Below are 17,408 nucleotides of genomic sequence, written 5' to 3' on the forward strand. Positions count from 1 at the left end.
GTGTAACTGTACAGAAGAGTGAATTAAAGGAACACTTAGAGTTAGGAATACAAAGATGTATTGCTAACACTAACATGTACCCCAACCCCGGCAGCCCTCCCCCTCCCCTTTACTCACTAACCAGTTTAGAGGCCCATCTCCTCCGACATCAGCTGAAGGAGGGATCTAATGCACATGTGCAACAAGTGCATTAGGCCTACCCCATAGGAAAGCTTTGCCTTAATGCTTTCCTTTAAGGTTTTCTCTGACGCTGAACATGCTCATGCAGAACGTGAGGACGTCTAGTGGCGTTTCACGGAGTCAAACTTCTTGAAACTCCAGGAAGTACTTCTAGTGGCTGTTTGGTAGACAGGAACTACAGGCAGTCTTAGTACTTAGTTTCTATAAAACGGCAATGCTTTACATTGCAGGACTAATGGGGACAGGGCCATTGCACCCAGACCACGTCAATAAAATGAAGTAATCTGGGTGCCTGCAGTGTCCCTTTAACAAATATTAACGTGTGTAGAAGGCCATTTTATCAGAGAAATATATATCGCTATTTTAACATGAAAACAACTGCAGAAGAATTTCTTCATGTACTATAAAACAATATGTTTATATTTGCTACACAGCTTCTACCTAATGTATCTCTAATGGGGTATTTGTTTATGGCTGTACTTATAGTCTACAAAAAACATGTTTTCAGAAATCAAACCTAATCTTACCCAGTGAGCTGGGAGGCTGGTGGTTATCCATTCAAGTCTGATATCAAATCCTTTCAGCAATCCTTGTATCCTTTTAGATACTCCCACTCCTGCAGAGAAATAGACAGAGACATCCTTATAGGAACCTGACACACACAATGATACAACCACCATCCAGACACATCCCTTTGTTTTATTGTATAATGTTCCATTCCCAGCAGGCTCTCCTCTCCAGTCAGCAGCTGGTTATCTGATTGGTCAGTTCACTGTTTCTCTCATGTATCTGTGAGTGAGGTGGAGAAACCTCGCTGGTGCCCTGGGTCCTGCAGGATTCTTCCTAACATATGGAGTGCTTCTGTCTGTGACTCTCTCACCTTCTCAAAAACACATAATCGTAGATATTGAGACACCTTTATGAACAGATACTATTTTGTCTTTATTTAGCATATTACTATGCGATTGTTTCACTACAAATTGTATTTGCTTTACCCATGGAAAACATATTTGTAGGGCTCAACAAATCCAAAGTATCCCGTCACCATGACACCCCAGAAGTCGGACCAGGCTCCTAGATTTGAGTTCATTGTCTCATGTTGGCTAGTTGGACAGATCATAAAACCTTCCCTGACTCCATAGCAAACTGCATGCACAGGAACACACCCAGCCCTTAACAGATAAACTGCATTGCAACAGTTTAACCCTGTAGTTAGCTCTCAGCTTATCACTGGTTGCCCACTGTGCCGTGATAGGTTGAGAATGTCAGCTAACAACGGTTGGCCTCTCACCTGCCACCGAGCAAAACCTTCCTCATACTACAAAGGCAGAAAGAAGGAAAACCAAGGGCAGGTCTGCCAGGTGCTGGAGGACCAGCATTATGATTAAACCTTCGCAAAACACCCCGACAGTCCTGCCCTAATAACTTTCATGAGCTGAGGTTTTCATGGGGGTGAGAATGTTCCTTCAACACAGTGGGCGTTGATGAATAACCTTGCCACCACAATTCTTTACGTTTCCCATGAAGCCTGGCCAGATTTTAAAGGAAATACCGGCTACAGATATCGAGAGTGCTAGGGCTAGCAATAACTGCATTAGTAAAATAAGACACACACACACCAAATCCTGATAAGCTAAATACAGTCTGCAGCTTACACACCTAACTATCCAAACTGGTCTATCTCGCTCGCATACAACTTACTTCTTTAGCCTCCTGCCTAACTAGCCACACTCACACAATTAGCTATTAAAGGGGCACACTAAACACCATTACAACTTTGTATCATTGAAACGTTTATGGTGCAGAGGATACTCTACATTCGCTCTGAGAGTGGTTTAAAAATACAGCAATTCTAATTGCTGTGGCTATAGGTTATCACCACTGACTTTGATACAGATGATAGCTGCACACAGTTTGATTCATAGGCTGTGTATAACCTGTTAGCAGCTATCTGCAGATCCACTGTGGTTCAATTGTATAGTTGCTGTATAAACCCTGTACACAAATGCTGGACGAATGTTTATTACAGAGCTGTCACTGATAGGAGTGTAACTGCTGACAGCACACTCCTATCCCTCTCAGTCAGCCAGACCACTACATTACAGTAGATTATTCACTGTCTCACCTTCCTGCCTTCAGCTGAGCATGCAGGGATTCACAGGAAGGTGTCATGTGAGGTTGTGACGTGCTGCCTCATTGGCTGGAGTTTCTGGATGTGGAAGATGGCGTACGGCAGGTTTCCCCAAACTCCGGCCCCTCCAGATGTTGCTGAACTACAACTCCCATGATTCTCAGCCCATCTATTTCATTCATAGAATTATGTTGTAGTTCAGCAACATCTGGAGGGCCGGTGTTTGGGGAAGCCTGGCGTACAGTGACTGGGAGAGGTGAGTAAATTAATGTAATATCTGTAAATTACAAGACAGATGATACTGACTATTAGAAATATGCCGAATATCGGCTCTAGTAATGGGCCGAACAGATTTTTGGTCTATCCATATATTGTATGTATTCTCCACAATCACAGTTTAGTTGGATAACTCATGTGTTAGATAATGATGCAGGCTGGATCAGAGACACATCTTTGAAGGTCTATGATTTCCAATTCAGAAAAGCCATTTGCTCCACTACTGCCTTGATAATGGTAAAGAATTGCTTAGAATCAGTTGCAAAACCACTCTGATTCATTATTATTTCTTTCTAATAAATAAAATACTATTCTCTACTCCAAAATGTTGTTACCAATTAGGGGTTATGACAAAATATGGCTATATTTATCAGTAGTCACGTAATTCCTTACAGAAGGGCAAACAACTGCATAGAATCTGATTGCCACTGGTTTTACTTCATCTGTCATCAACATAAAAATGTGAATTCGACATATTACAGGTAAAACTTTCCCTATGCTGTCAATCAATATGCATAAATGACAGCGTATGTTCCCCAACATAGGAGAACACTGATTCAATACTTTTTTAAGGGGAAGTTTGAATGGCTTTAATTATAGGGGTATGCCAAATAATGTCAGTAATTGGGGGGACAATCGGGTGACCCATGCACTTAAGGCCACCGGATGTACATTTGTCTGTAATAGGCAGGTAGAGCTGAGAGGAAGTACGAGCAGGTCACTTCCTCCAACCTCACTCAAAGTCAGTCATCAGACCCAGCAGAACAGGAGGAGGGAGACGTGAGCGGGGGCCGGACCGGGAGAGGAGCAAGCTCCTAACTCCCACCATCCACAGCCAGCACAAGCGCCACCCTTCTGTTCCCAAAAGGTAGGAAACTGAACGGTGAGTAAAACTGTGACCTGTATGTGTGTGTATTTAGTGTTTGTACCTGTGTGCCTGCATGTGTGTCATTGTTTGTGTCTGGGCATACGCATGTGTGTCAGTGTTGGTATCTGTGTGTCTGTATCCTGTATCTGTACGTGTGTGTCATCGTTTGTGTCAATGTGTCTGAATGTGTGTTAGTGTTTGTATCTGTGTGTCATGTTTGTATACGCATGTGTATCCGGGTGTGTATCATTGTGTATGTGCACAATTTTAGCCACCATACAGTTTCCTACCTTTTGAGAGCAGGAGAGAGAGCAGGAGAAACCGCACTCTGACCGCAGTGATGGGTAAGACTCATCGAGCTTCACACGTCCAAAGACCAGGGGATCCCCCAAAAGGAACCCCGACCCCGACTATGAAACGATATCTGGTGGCACAGGCGGACTTGGATCCGCAGGCCTCAAATGATTCCACTGAGTCGGACATTTTCTCCCAGCGTTCCCCAATGGGAGAGCAGGCCCCGGAGACGCAGGCGACGAGAGACCCTGCGATACCGGACCTAATGGCTCTGCTAAAAGACTTACCCACGAAAACCGATCTCAAGACAGCCAACGCGGAGTTGCACTCCTCGATCACGGCGGAACTCCACGCACTGAGAGAGGACTTACAGGGCCTCAACCAACGAGTATCGCAGATTGAAGCGGATTGTGACCACATGGCAGTGGCACAGTCTGCTAACACAGACATGTTGAAACACCACACCACAGTGATGAGACAGATGGCCCTGCATATAGAGGACCTCGACAACAGGGGCAGACGCCAGAACATTAGGGTAAGAGGGGTCCCTGAGGAGTTGGACACCAAGGCCCCAGTACAAAGTACACTGATGGAGCTGTTTAATAGGCTCCTAGCTAGGCCGCCACTGACGCACATGGGCTTTATTAGAGCACACCGGGCCCTGAGACCTCAAGGGCCACCGGGGGGACCCCCCAGAGACATCATCTGTTGCATGGAGAGTTTCCAGCTTAAGGAAGAGATCCTACGCAAGGCACGGGCCGCGGACAAGGTGTTGCTAGAAGGGTCGGAAATCCAGCTATACCCAGACCTGTCCCCTGCTACTTTGGCGTACCGGCGAGCCCTGAAGCCTTTCACCAAACAATTACAGTCCGCCAACCTAAGGTACCGATGGTGCTTCCCCACAGGCCTTCAAGTAGCGACACCCTCAGGCCCCTTCATGGTCACGGGGGCAGAAGACTTAGAGACGCTTCAACGGGAGTTGCATCTGCCGCCGGAGAAGTTAATCTGGCCGAACCCGCTCAGATTTTACACAGAAGGCCCTAGGCCTCAAGGCTTGGGTCCCAGACCCCAACGACTGCGGAATCCCCGCATGCAGACGATAAGACCAGCGGGAACACAGAACTAAATGTATCGCCGGCCCTGCCGCCCCCCGGGACTTTGACGGAATGCACTACGCTTTGAAAGAGATGACTTGTATGCTTTTTTCACCCTCCATTTTTTTTCTTTGTTGCTTCCACACCGCTTTGAACATCACCCTTATTCGGAGCTTCTCCACTCCAACCTTGGGATTTACAATTGACCTCCCACCTCCAAGCCCTGAGTCCGAGCGGAGCCGTAGGAGCAGTGGACAGTCAACCCGGAGTCCGGTGGCAGCCCTCCTCTTTCCGCTTCATTACCGCAAGTATGCCTGGGGGGCCAGGGGGGGTACGGGACTACACGCTTCCAGTTGGGGAGGGGGAGAGAGGGTGGCCCCGGGCCCTACTGACTGGCACACCCTGCCTAAGTATGACACGGAGGGGGGGGGATGGACACTTTCAAGCCCTGGACCTGTCCCCTCTTTATGCGAGGAGTCAGGGAGGAATACATAACCCACCCCTATAGTCACCCCGAAAAGCTGCAACCCTCAGGCACAATCTACCAGAACAAACTGGGACGCTAACCGACTACTGCCATCATACCGCCCACACGAGACGGGTGAACCAGCCATATCAACACCGTGGAGGGGTGATGCGGCCCACACAGCTTTGAAGTGGGCTCCCTCAGACTTTATAGATTGTTGCTGCTCTCCCGGCTATCCTGATTTCACCCTGACCGGGGTGCAGAGGGGTACAGGGGAGCACTGTGTTAGGCTTTATTGGGACCAAGCAGACATATGTTGTAGCATGTAGAAAAAGGACTAGATGGCTGATAGGGGTCAGGGCTGGGCTTGGGTGGAGGTATGGTGCGAAACCTAGTGGGGGTGGGGGGGGAGACAGTGGGGAAGCATATGGTCTCCGGAGGGGACCGAGGTTTCTTCGACCCTAGATAATTGGGAACCACCCAGTCACCGGGGGGGTGGCGGGCGAAACACACTTAGGTGAACGACGCCATATTACATCGATGGGCCGGTCAGCCCACGAATTGCGGTCATGACACAGACCTTGCACACATTTGATTATAGAGGTACATCATAGGCCACATTTCCTGCTTAGTGAGCCAAGAGGCGGGGAGACGGGATGTCCTGACTGGGCGGAACTCCGGGGGCTCGCAGAGGCACGTGACGATCTTTCTGGGAGCGTCCTGGGCCCACTGGGTTCTGCCTACTTGGGGCTTCTTGGACTCCTTTGTTACCCTACTGGTTGGAGCGTTTTGACCTTGGGTGCGCAGTGCACCCCTCCTACCTGCGGGAGGGGGGGGTGAGTACTGCCCCCCAACGCTCAACTCCATTTTCCGCTGTATAGAGTGTTATTCATTGGTACCCAGTCTCTAGACCCAGGGGGTACGTTCCTTCCCTTCTTCCCCTCTGACCTTCCCGGTTTTCCCCAAGTTACCCTATCCCGTACCCGCTGTACCTGACGACCGGACTAAAGTGACCGTACCACCTGTGAGCGACTGACACGTATCCAGCATGTCTCTACTACCGGCCCCGCTCACCATTTTCACACTGAACACTAGGGGTCTAAACACACCAGAAAAAAGGGCGGGAGCTCATAAGGACTTTAGAACAGCCCACGCATCCATAGTCTTTCTGCAAGAGACCCATTTTCGGGCAGGCTCACGACCCACGCTGACGAACCAACACTACCCCAGGGGATACTACAGTGACTTCCAGGGAGGTAAATCCCGGGGCACAGCAATACTCCTGTATAGACATCTCCCATTTATAGAAACTGGGGTCTTAACGGACCCGGAGGGCCGTTTCTTGTTCCTCAAGGGGACGATCGCAGGTACTATGTATACCCTAGCCAATCTCTATGCCCCTAACAGGGGGCAATATAAATTCTTGGCTAAGACGCTTCGCACACTGGCGGGTTTCCAGGAAGGCATACTAATAGTGGGAGGGGATCTAAATGTAGCGTTAGACCCCAAATGGGACTCCTCCGCGGGCCACTCACACATCCCCTCACAATATCTTACAGCCATTAAAGCTCTCCTGGCCAGGAATAAGCTTGTGGACTGTTGGAGAGCCTTCCACCCCGACGAAAAGGATTTCACCTTTTATTCCCACCCTCATAACTCCTACACCCGTATAGATTATCTACTAATTCCCAGCTACCACATTCCGCTAGTTTTACAGGCTGACCAGGGCACTGTGACGTGGTCGGACCATGCCCCAGTGATCATCAAACTACACTCCCCCCTCCACAGGCCCAAGATCTCTAAGTGGAGGTTAAATGAATCACTGCTTACAAACCCTACAATCACCACAGACATAGGGAAGACATTAAGGGAATATTTCACCTATAACACCTGCGAACAGACCTCCCCCACCATACGCTGGGAGGCACACAAGAGTGTCATAAGAGGCCACTTCATCCAAAAAAGTGCGCTCCTGAAGAAACAGAGGGAAGCCCGTATGGCTAAATTACTATCGGACATAGCACAGGCAGACACACTTAACAAACAACACCAACTCCCCACACACCAGGCCACCCTCCTCAGCTTGCGTAGAGAACTAACCACACTCATTCACTCCACTCATCAAAGGGACGCTCTGCGAAATAGGGCTTTCTTCGCGATCCATGGGAACAAAAGTGGGAAACTTCTAGCGCGCATGCTAGCCAAAAGGCGCCACGACACATACATAGACAGGATCCGAGACAAAGCGGGGGTCCTACACAGACACCCGGCCAAGATCCAGGAGATCATCCACACATATTACGCGGGGTTGTACTCCCTCCCACGCCCTCACACCGTTGCCCAATCACGATCACTCCAGACCTCAATAGATGAATACCTAAAGACCCATAAGCTCCCTTCCCTGAAGGCCGCCACGGCCGACCAGCTGGACGAACCCATATCTATGGGGGAACTAGCGCTAGCTATTAAATCCATGAAACCGGGCAAGACTCCAGGCCCGGACGGCCTGCCCATCAAATATTACAAAAGCTATGCAGAGATCCTGTACCCCCCACTCCTAGACATGTTCAATGCCATCAGGGAGGGACACGAACTGCCCCCACAAGCGCTCATGACACACATCACCATAATTCCGAAGGAGGGCAAGGACCGGGAGCACTGCGGGAGTTACCGACCCATATCCCTTATAAATAATGACATCAAACTGCTGGCGAAGGTCCTGGCGACCCGGCTCCAGGTGCACATACCCTCTCTGGTTCATCCGGACCAGGTGGGGTTTGTGATGGGCAGGGAAGCCAGAGATGACACCATAAGGGCCCTTACTATAATGCACAAAAAAACAGGGGACGACACGGGCCTTCTCCTGCTGTCCACGGACGCGGAGAAGGCCTTTGACAGGGTCTGCTGGACGTATATGTTCCGGACACTGTCACACTTGGGTGTGGGGCCGCACCTACAGGGATGGATCAAGGCCCTGTACACTCACCCAACAGCGCACGTCCTGGTTAACGGGGCGCCCACGGAGGCATTCCCGATCCACAATGGAACGAGACAGGGGTGTCCCCTGTCTCCGTTGCTGTTCGTCCTGGCCCTGGAACCCCTGCTCACTACTATCCGACACCACCCGGACATCAAGGGGGTACACATAGGTGATACATGCCATAAACTTGCCGCATACGCAGACGACCTTTTATTCTTTATAACTCACCCAGAGATCTCCCTCCCCAATTTAGTGCAGGAGTTTCAGACCTTCGGCAGGTTATCGGGGTACAGGATCAACTTCTCAAAGTCATATGTATTAAACGTCAGCGTACCCGCAAGGAGGGCGACGCAGCTCCAACGCAGCTTCGCGTTCCAGTGGGCTGCTGATAAAATCCGCTACCTCGGCACCTGGCTGACGGTTAGGGAATCGGAGCTTTTTACAGCAAATTTTTCCCCGATACTGGCTAGGTTCCAAGCAGACATGAGGGAGTGGGCCCTACCGCACATCTCCTGGCTAGGCAGAATCCAAGTAATAAAAATGAACCTGCTACCGAGATTACTCTACCTTTTTCAGGCTCTGCCCATAGCGATCCCCACCTCATTCTTTACCACGCTCCGACAAGCAATGGGAGCCTTTGTATGGGACGGGAGGAGACCCAGATTAAAATATGCTCTACTTACCCAACCTAGGAACAAAGGTGGCCTAGCCCTACCCGATTTCTGGCAATATTACAAGGCATGCCATCTACAACGGGTAGTGGAGTGGTCTAAAACCGGGGTCAGTAAATTGTGGAAACAGGCGGAGGAGGGGCTGGCTGGGATCCCAGCCGCCCTCATCCCGTGGCTCCCCGGGGGGACAGACGGAAGGGAAACGCACTACTCCACATACACGAAGGCGACGCTGAAGATTTGGCGAGGGAGTGCCGGTAGACACACACTCTCCACATACCCGTCCCCACTGTTCCCCCTCACACACAATCCAGGCTTCCCACCAGGTAAGGACCCTAGGGCACTGAGGGCCCTGGTGCAATGCCCACTGCCAAGGCTGAGACATGTGTGCTCCGGTCAGGGGCTGAGGTCCTTAGCTGACTTATGTGGGGACCCTAACCAGCCGTTCACGACCCACTTCCGATACGCGCAACTAGCGAGCTACACCAAAACCCTACCGCGGGCAGGAGCTCTCATGAGGGGACTCACCACTTTTGAGCAACTTTGTGTAGACCCTGACCCGCTACCACATGGAATCTCGCAGCTTTACACCCTCCTACAAACACACACACCCACGGCTACACCACGCTTCATGGGAAAATGGGAGGAGGCCCTTGACCATACATTTAGCGAGGGGGAATGGGAAAAGATATGTGAGATCACACACCACTGCTCCATATTTAATAAGAGCCAAGAGACAGCTTACAAGATACTCACGCAATGGTACTGCACCCCAGACACAACTCAATACATACATGCCCATGGGTCCAACATATGCTGGAGATGCGCAAATGCACCGGGCACACCCATACATATTTGGTGGGACTGCGAACTCATCCAAACATTCTGGAGGAAGATACACACAATCACATCCCGCTTCTCTGACAACCCACCACCACTAGACCCTGCAGCAATGCTGCTCCATCACACGACTATACCGACTTCTAGGTACAAAAAAATCGCTTACAATTCGTATCCTAAACATGGCCAAGCAAACCATACCACAATATTGGAAAAAGAGCGAGACCCCTTCCCTTCTCAAGTGGTTCACTCACATGGAGGAGCTGAGAGCAGTGGAGGAGCTCTCCATGTTAGCAACAGACAAACAACGTCAGACATACTTAGACATCTGGACTCACTGGATACTGACCACGACGAAACAGGACTTCCTGACGTTGCTACAAAACTAAAACAAGACTATACTTTGCCTAACTGACTTAGGGGACGATGGACAGACCCTCCTCCTCCTTCCCTTCACTTTCCTATCCCCACTACCCGGTAGTCACTAGAGAGAGATACTGCCCAAAGGTTGCAAAGTGCAAAGAAATAAAGGTTCTGGAAACGGGTCCTTACATGTTCACTTCCCTACAGAATAATAATACGCTGCCATGATAAGCCGTCAACAGGGAACCCCCGACAGACATGGTCCCCCACAGATGTACTCATCGGATCAAGTACTCATCCCTCTCACATAGGCAGATAACAGGGGAGTCCTCGTAGGGAACACACGAGAGGTAATAGGGACCTTGCCGTTAGACACCCTAGAGGTAGTCAACCAGGGGGATCTTGTCTCAACTACAGGGGACAACAGTCTAACCAAGGGTGGTACTCCCCTCTGGATGAACATAATACAAGAGTAGAAAGGGAATAGTTTGGGGGAGGGAGTGGGGGATACATCTCCATAAGCTCTCATTGTTGTTAATTTCTGGGACCTGCGTGTCCGACATCCTTGTTGGGCCTGCGTGCCCGCCTTATGTTTTACCCTAACATATTGTTGAAGATTGCACAGACCTGCGAGTCTACGCAAGCATGACCTTATTTTTCCCCCATATACAGGAAATAAAAATTATATTTACAAAAAAAAAAAAAAGTTGAGATGGGGCAGATAAAAACACATTTTAATTACAAACATTTTGTAAATATGATATGTACAATTTATGAAAATGGTCTGCCAAGGAGGAAAAAGGATAAAAAGGTTGAGAGCCACTAAGGAGGATTTTGCGGGATCCTCCATACATCTCAAAGCTACATACTCGAGCATGCATTGACATTAGCTCCTGGTGCTTCCAAGGGGTCCGGCTGTAAGACCATGGCAACATCTGCAAGGGACAGGTTCAGATAAGTTAAACTCACCTTTGCCTGCCCCCCCCAGCGGGGGATGAAGAGCGCGCCTTCAGGTAAGCATAATTACCTTCATCTTCACTCCCTGGCAAGTGCATATAAGCCGGGCATGTCACCTTAAGAAACGTTTGCAAATAATGCAAAGTTCTTAGATGGTGACAGTGCCGCTTTAAAGTGGTACTCTCCCTATCACATGTCTTTGCATATTTTGCAAACGTTTCTTAAGGTGACATGCCCGGCTTATATGCACTTGCCAGGGAGTGAAAATGAAGGTAATTATGCTTACCTGAAGGCGCGCTCTTCATCCACCAGGCGCCTGTGTCACTGCTGTACATTCACTTGGCAGGACAACCCTATAAGCCTTTCCACAGACCAGCCTGCACAATGCGTGACAAGATGCCTCGTATGACAAACGTTAACAGCCAATATGCATTGGCTTTACTGTAAGACATATCAGCCCCTACTCTGTATTATGAGATAATTTGATTGTTTGGGCGTTTCGGTCAAAACCCAATACAGACAACTTGTGTATTTCACAGCCTGTGTCCATATGAAGTGATTGTAACTGACTAGAGGAGAATTAAACTATTGGCCACCCCTGCTGTGAGGGCTGAGTGTGCCAGCAGCAAAACTCATTACTAGACAGTGAAAATCAAGTGTGAGTGTGAGGGACAGACAGGGGTAATAGCAGGGCTGTGTCCCCACTCTAAATCATTACATTAAATTCTGACACACAGGTATTATGGGGCTAAATGACCCTCAGAGCCAGGTCCCTCCTGCCCCAGGTATGAAACAGCAATTAACAGGCTGACCACATGCTGAAATAAAATAAAGGTAAATAGCAATGTGTATTTCTGGTGAGGTCACACGACACCTGCATGAAATACACAGCACTCACCTAGGGCGCTCTCCACTCCGGACTCACTGCTTTCACCTAACTTCCTGCTTCTGGGGGCCTATCGCTTCCGGTTTGCGTGCCATACGTATACTTCCGGGTTCCATTTGCGTTCCAGCAGCTGTGTGGCCGTGCGTTCCATTTGCGTTCCAGCAGCTGTATGGCCGTGCGTTCCATTTGAAGTTACAGCGGCACAGAGCAGTTCAGCACAGACGTGTAATGATGTATGTCCCAGTGAAAAGACACTGTCACAGCTTTATTGCCAGGACAGAGGTAGCAATGCAGCTACAGGTACACATAACACAGTGCTGGACCCTCTTAAAGGACCACTATAGGCACCCAGACCACTGCAGCTCAATGAAGTGGTCTGGGTGCCAGGTCCATCTAGGATTAACCCTGCAGCTGTAAACAAAGCAGTTTCAGAGAAACTGCTATGTTTACCTATGGGTTAATCCAGCCTCTAGTGGCTGTCTCATTGACAGCCGCTAAAGGCGCTACCGCGCTTCTCACTGTGATTTTCACAGTGAGAAGATGCCAGCGTCCATAGGAAAGCATTGATAATGCCTGGCACTGGAAAAAAGGTAAGGGATTAACCCCTTCCTCACCCTAGAGCCTAGCTGGAGGGGGGCACAGAGGGTGAGGAGGACCCAATGACCCTATAGAGCCAAGAAAACAAGTGTTTTCCTGGCACTATAGTGGTCCTTAAGGGACACTCCAGTAATGCTTGCTGGAGATAATGTGTTAAAATAAAACACAAAATACACAGTCACTTGGCACTTCTATCAAGAGGTACAACAATTAAAGCGGCACTGTACCTCAGGGCTCCAAGTTCTAAAATTAGTATTTCTTAAAGGGAACCTGTCAAGGAAAAAAACTATTTTAGCTTTTGTAAAGAGCTTAAAATCCATCGATACGTTGTTAGTTTTGCAAGCAAGTGTATAGATTTGGAGTAAAATCTATTTAAAAATATTTTTTTCTCCAGTATGTCTGTCAATTCTTGGCAGATACTAATTGCTGCTGAATTAAGAGACAGGGAGAGCAGAAAAGACCATCCTCTCTCCACCCATTGCAGCCACAGTGCATGCCAATGCTGGCTAGGGAGTATAGGAACAGAGTGATATAAGTGCCAGCAAAGTAAGCGTGTTGACGTCATGGAGGAGATGTGCCCTGCTTGGAAAGTGTCCCCAAGCAAGGCAAACCAGCACATAACAGAGAAGGAGCGCAGCGGATCAGAGCGGAGGGCCAGGTAAGGCATGATAGTTTCACTTTAAAGATAAAATCTTTATGATATACTCACATTCACTGAAATTCCAACATAGTTACAAGATATACTAAGATAAAGTAGGGACTTTGTAGGCAGAGCTAAATTTTATCAGGGAATCCTCCATATTCTCACACATCAGGACAATGCTAACATGGACTCCTGGCAGCTGAAGTAGCAGTAGCTGAAGAGGATTGGCAGAGAGAGCATGGCGACGGCAACAAGGGACAGGGTCAGGTAAGTATAGCTTCACCTTCTCTTGCACGTCGCAGCCACCGGACCACCAGCAGCAAAGTCACCATTGTGTGTCTTAGCAATTTATGCACAGACCCATGACAGTAACAGAGCGTCTTTACAGTGTGCCTGTCATGGTGCAGAACACATTTACTTGAATTAAATTTCATCTATGCAGCCTGGAAGCATAAATCCTTGCAAATGTATAATTGTGAAGGAAAAACTATTAGAAAAATATAGCGCTTCACACACCTGTTAGGCAATAGTCCACATAGACATCTACAATGATGGCATAGCTCTCTATGCAAACAACTAATTGAATGAAGAGCAGGAGAAACTTCTTATAGTCACTGTAGCTGCTGTGATTAAGTTATTCTGATTGAGTCTTCTGCAAGCAATAGGAGTATGAAAATGGAGAGAGAGACGTCACTCTGTTCTGACTTTTTTTGTGCTGCCCATGAAGCCAGCTTGTTGACATCATGGTGGAATATCTGACCTGCTTGTGGATTTATTTCTGTGACAGACCACCTGGCCACCAAGACTGGTACATGTGTTCTAGCTTCCAACTTCTCCTAAAAGAACGGTATCACCATCACTTCCCCCCTCCAGCCTGTTCCCTTCCAGCTCAGTGCTCTCTTTCCCTGACCCAGAAGCCTACAGAAGCTGGCCAGGAGCTACTGAGGCACAGTGTGTCTGAGCAGAAACTGTTGATCAGATTACAGAGTTGCCACGGTCTGGTAAAACGTTGACTAGGGTGCTCTCAGTACCGGAATGACCAATCAGAGCGCTTTTTAGAGGGGTGGCAGAGGAGGTGGCGAGCCATCCAACAATACCAAGGACTTGAGGCAGCTCTATGTACAGATTGAAAGCACCATCATAAAAGGTGACCGGGAAACTCTATCCAGCATCATGGAACTTCATGCCGCATTGGAGACTAGCCGCGACCCGCTGAAACTTGCACTTCCACCTTTCCCGGGCTAGCCACATATGATCCTGGCACCTTTTGGACTAAGCGGGCGCTCTGAGCCAAGCTTCCTGAGGACATTGGATTTATGGGGATGTTGGCACGGAAACCAAAGTTATAGTGTATTTCTGTGCCCTGGTGCAAAGGTGTCTGAATTGAATTATCAGCTCATGTAAAGACACCAAGGCGCCGGGGATATCGCAATCCCATTGGTCTCCCTGTTGACCTCCTGTTGAGTCCCCAGGTATAAAAGGTGACATGTTTTTCCAATAAACCAGTTTTTCTTCACGAAGTCTCAGCTAGTGTTTGGGTGGGCCAGCTCTGCCCTCTGCAGAAGATAGCTTAATCACTCTGGTGCTATAATACACTGGAAAAGGGCGACATAGGCAGTAGTAACCCAGCTACTTGTGGGTTGACGACCACAGTTTCTAAGCAGGATCAATCCAGTAGCACCTCTTTAATGGTGATGCTAGCATGCTGTGGGGTGAGGTGAGTACCTAAAACTGCTAAAATATATAAATATATCATTTATTTTAATGACAATATATTTATTGTTTCAAAAGCTGTTATCTGCTATGTGAACCTGTCATAACAGACTCACTTTCATCCAAAAGGCAATCTGTGCTAAACACCTGGCCTGGCATTAGACATGTGCAATTCGTTTCGGTCCGAATGGCCGAAGTGCCGAATTGCTTCGGATTTCTGAAATGATGATAATGTTAGGGTAGGGTTAAGTTAGGGGTAGGTTTAGGTGAGGGTTAAGGTTAGGGTTCGGTTAGGGTTGGGTTTAGGATAGGGGTAGGGTTAGAATAGGGTTGGCTTAGGGTAAGGGTAGGGGTAGGGTAGGACTAGGGAGCCCTACAGATTTTCCAAATTGCCAAAGTCTCGAATTGCCAAAGGCCCGAATTTCGTAAGAACCAAACCGGATTTTTGGATCATGCACATCCCTACCTGGCATTGATTGACAGTTCACACTCAGAGCTTCATATCAGAGTACACATATCTGTGTATACTTTATAGAATAATGATAGTTAAAGAAACACTATATGCTCCCAGACCACTTTATGTAATTGAAGTGGTCTGGGTGCAGTGTCCCTGTCTCCTTAACCCTTCAATGTAAAACATTCAGAGAAACTGCAATGTTTACATAGCGGTGTGTGATGATTTGCTAAGGCCATTAGCATACCATTCTCAGCTATGTGGGCACACTGGGACTACTAATATATTATTTTGTCTTTCTAAATACTAGCATTTTTTAAGATAATGACCACAGTGATGGGGCAATTATTATGCAGACTTGTTACCGTACCCAGAACTGTGGATTCTGAAATCCTATTTATACCACATTTTGCCAAACTACAATATACAGCGGAAAGTCTATAAAGAAAATTCTAACATAGTGTAAAACAGTTAAAATAGAGATTAGCGCTGATAGAATCGCACGCACGGGATGTATGATGGTAATGTCGCTTTAGGGTGCCTCTCATTAGAATTCTGGGTGGCTAAACCAAATCTCCTTTCCATTAAGAACCAGTCACAACTCCAGTTTTAAACAGCTGGACTCAATGTAGATTTTTCCAAAAGGATTCCATTTATTTGTTTAAAAAAAATAAAAACATTTTTAAAAGTGGGCGGTCCTACTCATTTCATCCAATGTTTGGACTTCTTCGTGGACCCAATAGTGAAATAGTAATAATTGTATATTTTATTACTGTAACGGATCGCCTGGCACCCCGACTGGGTACCTCCGTTAAAGGATGCTCCTAGCGTTTCCTGAGGACTCCAAGCACTCTGGCAGACACCACAATCACTGAATCTGAGAAGCATATAAATCCTCTCAAGCCTCTGAATGCTGTAGACAGTTGAATAGGAACCATACGAATAGGTTTGCACTCCTAGCAGTCAAACTGGAACAGCATGCAATAAATCCTCCCCCAATAATGAGATGACACTTCACTTTGAGGGTTAAGCAGGAACTGAGGCTGGCACTCCCAGCCTGGTTTTTATTACAGTTGTTGAGAATACAGGTCCGCCCACAGGGAGGGACAAAACAACCAATCAATCGGTACAATACACACAGACACTCCCACACAAAATCCTCCCCTCTGCCTGTAATAGGATTACTGAACACAATGGTTAATCTTATTATCACAGGCAGAGGAATACAGTTTAATAAAACATATAACAGGGACCCCAAAACATGCAACAACCCCATATAAAGTATATCCTCAGAACTAGGGGATCTGGGTGAACCACATATCCAAAATTCACCCAGATCCATTCAGTAGTTTGGAAGATACAGTTTAATACAGATTCCACAAAACATTTACAGATTATATAAAAAATAATTACTGTATAATGTGTCCCCTGTTGTATAGTTTAAAACTACTGCACAATGTCTTTGTGTGCCAAATACCGGCGAGATGGCACCGTGTAGAAAAGTCACAACATTGTCTGGGAGTTAAAATGGCCGCCATCCATTGTTCTCACCATGTGCTTCATCCATTGTTCTCACCATGTGCCTCTGATACATGAAATGGTGGTTACCCAGTAACTCCACAGTATGTCCCCAGATGGTTCTTAAAGGGCCAGTAAGGTCATACATAATCCATTATGCCCAAATATTGTACTTGAAGGGCCATATCTCCCAGGGACCATAATCACAGGGCAGGAGGCGAGCAAGCAGTCCCCTCCAGGAAACTGGGGCAGACTCTGGTGCAGGGTCCAGTCCGCTACAATTACTATCTCACTATATATCCAGTGAGTGAGATTCTATCAGCGCTAATCTCTTTATTTTTAACTGTTTTACACGATGTTTTCATTTTCTTTATAGACTTCCAGCTTTATATTGTATTTTGGTTTTGTGGAAGAGCGACATTGACTGGGACATCCCTTGGGGAAGCTGTATTTATATCTAAATAAGATAAATGTTTT

At 47.6% G+C, this 17,408-nt stretch overlaps 1 protein-coding gene across 1 annotated transcript in view; it reads right to left on the minus strand.

Annotated features, from left to right (window-relative positions):
• LOC134574822 (oocyte zinc finger protein XlCOF7.1-like) overlaps positions 1-12,075 on the minus strand; it is a 70,905-nt gene extending 58,830 nt beyond the window's left edge. Inside the window, exons 1-2 of the mRNA XM_063433886.1 lie at positions 12,019-12,075; positions 708-796 (exon numbers count right to left, since the gene is read on the minus strand). Coding sequence (XP_063289956.1) covers positions 708-738 — 31 coding nt within the window. The 5' untranslated portion in view covers positions 739-796; positions 12,019-12,075. The remainder of the gene's footprint in view (positions 1-707; positions 797-12,018) is intronic.
• Between the last annotated feature and the right edge of the window lie 5,333 nt (positions 12,076-17,408).

The sequence above is a fragment of the Pelobates fuscus genome, chromosome 10 (assembly GCF_036172605.1).
Source record: "Pelobates fuscus isolate aPelFus1 chromosome 10, aPelFus1.pri, whole genome shotgun sequence".
NCBI lineage: Eukaryota > Metazoa > Chordata > Amphibia > Anura > Pelobatidae > Pelobates > Pelobates fuscus.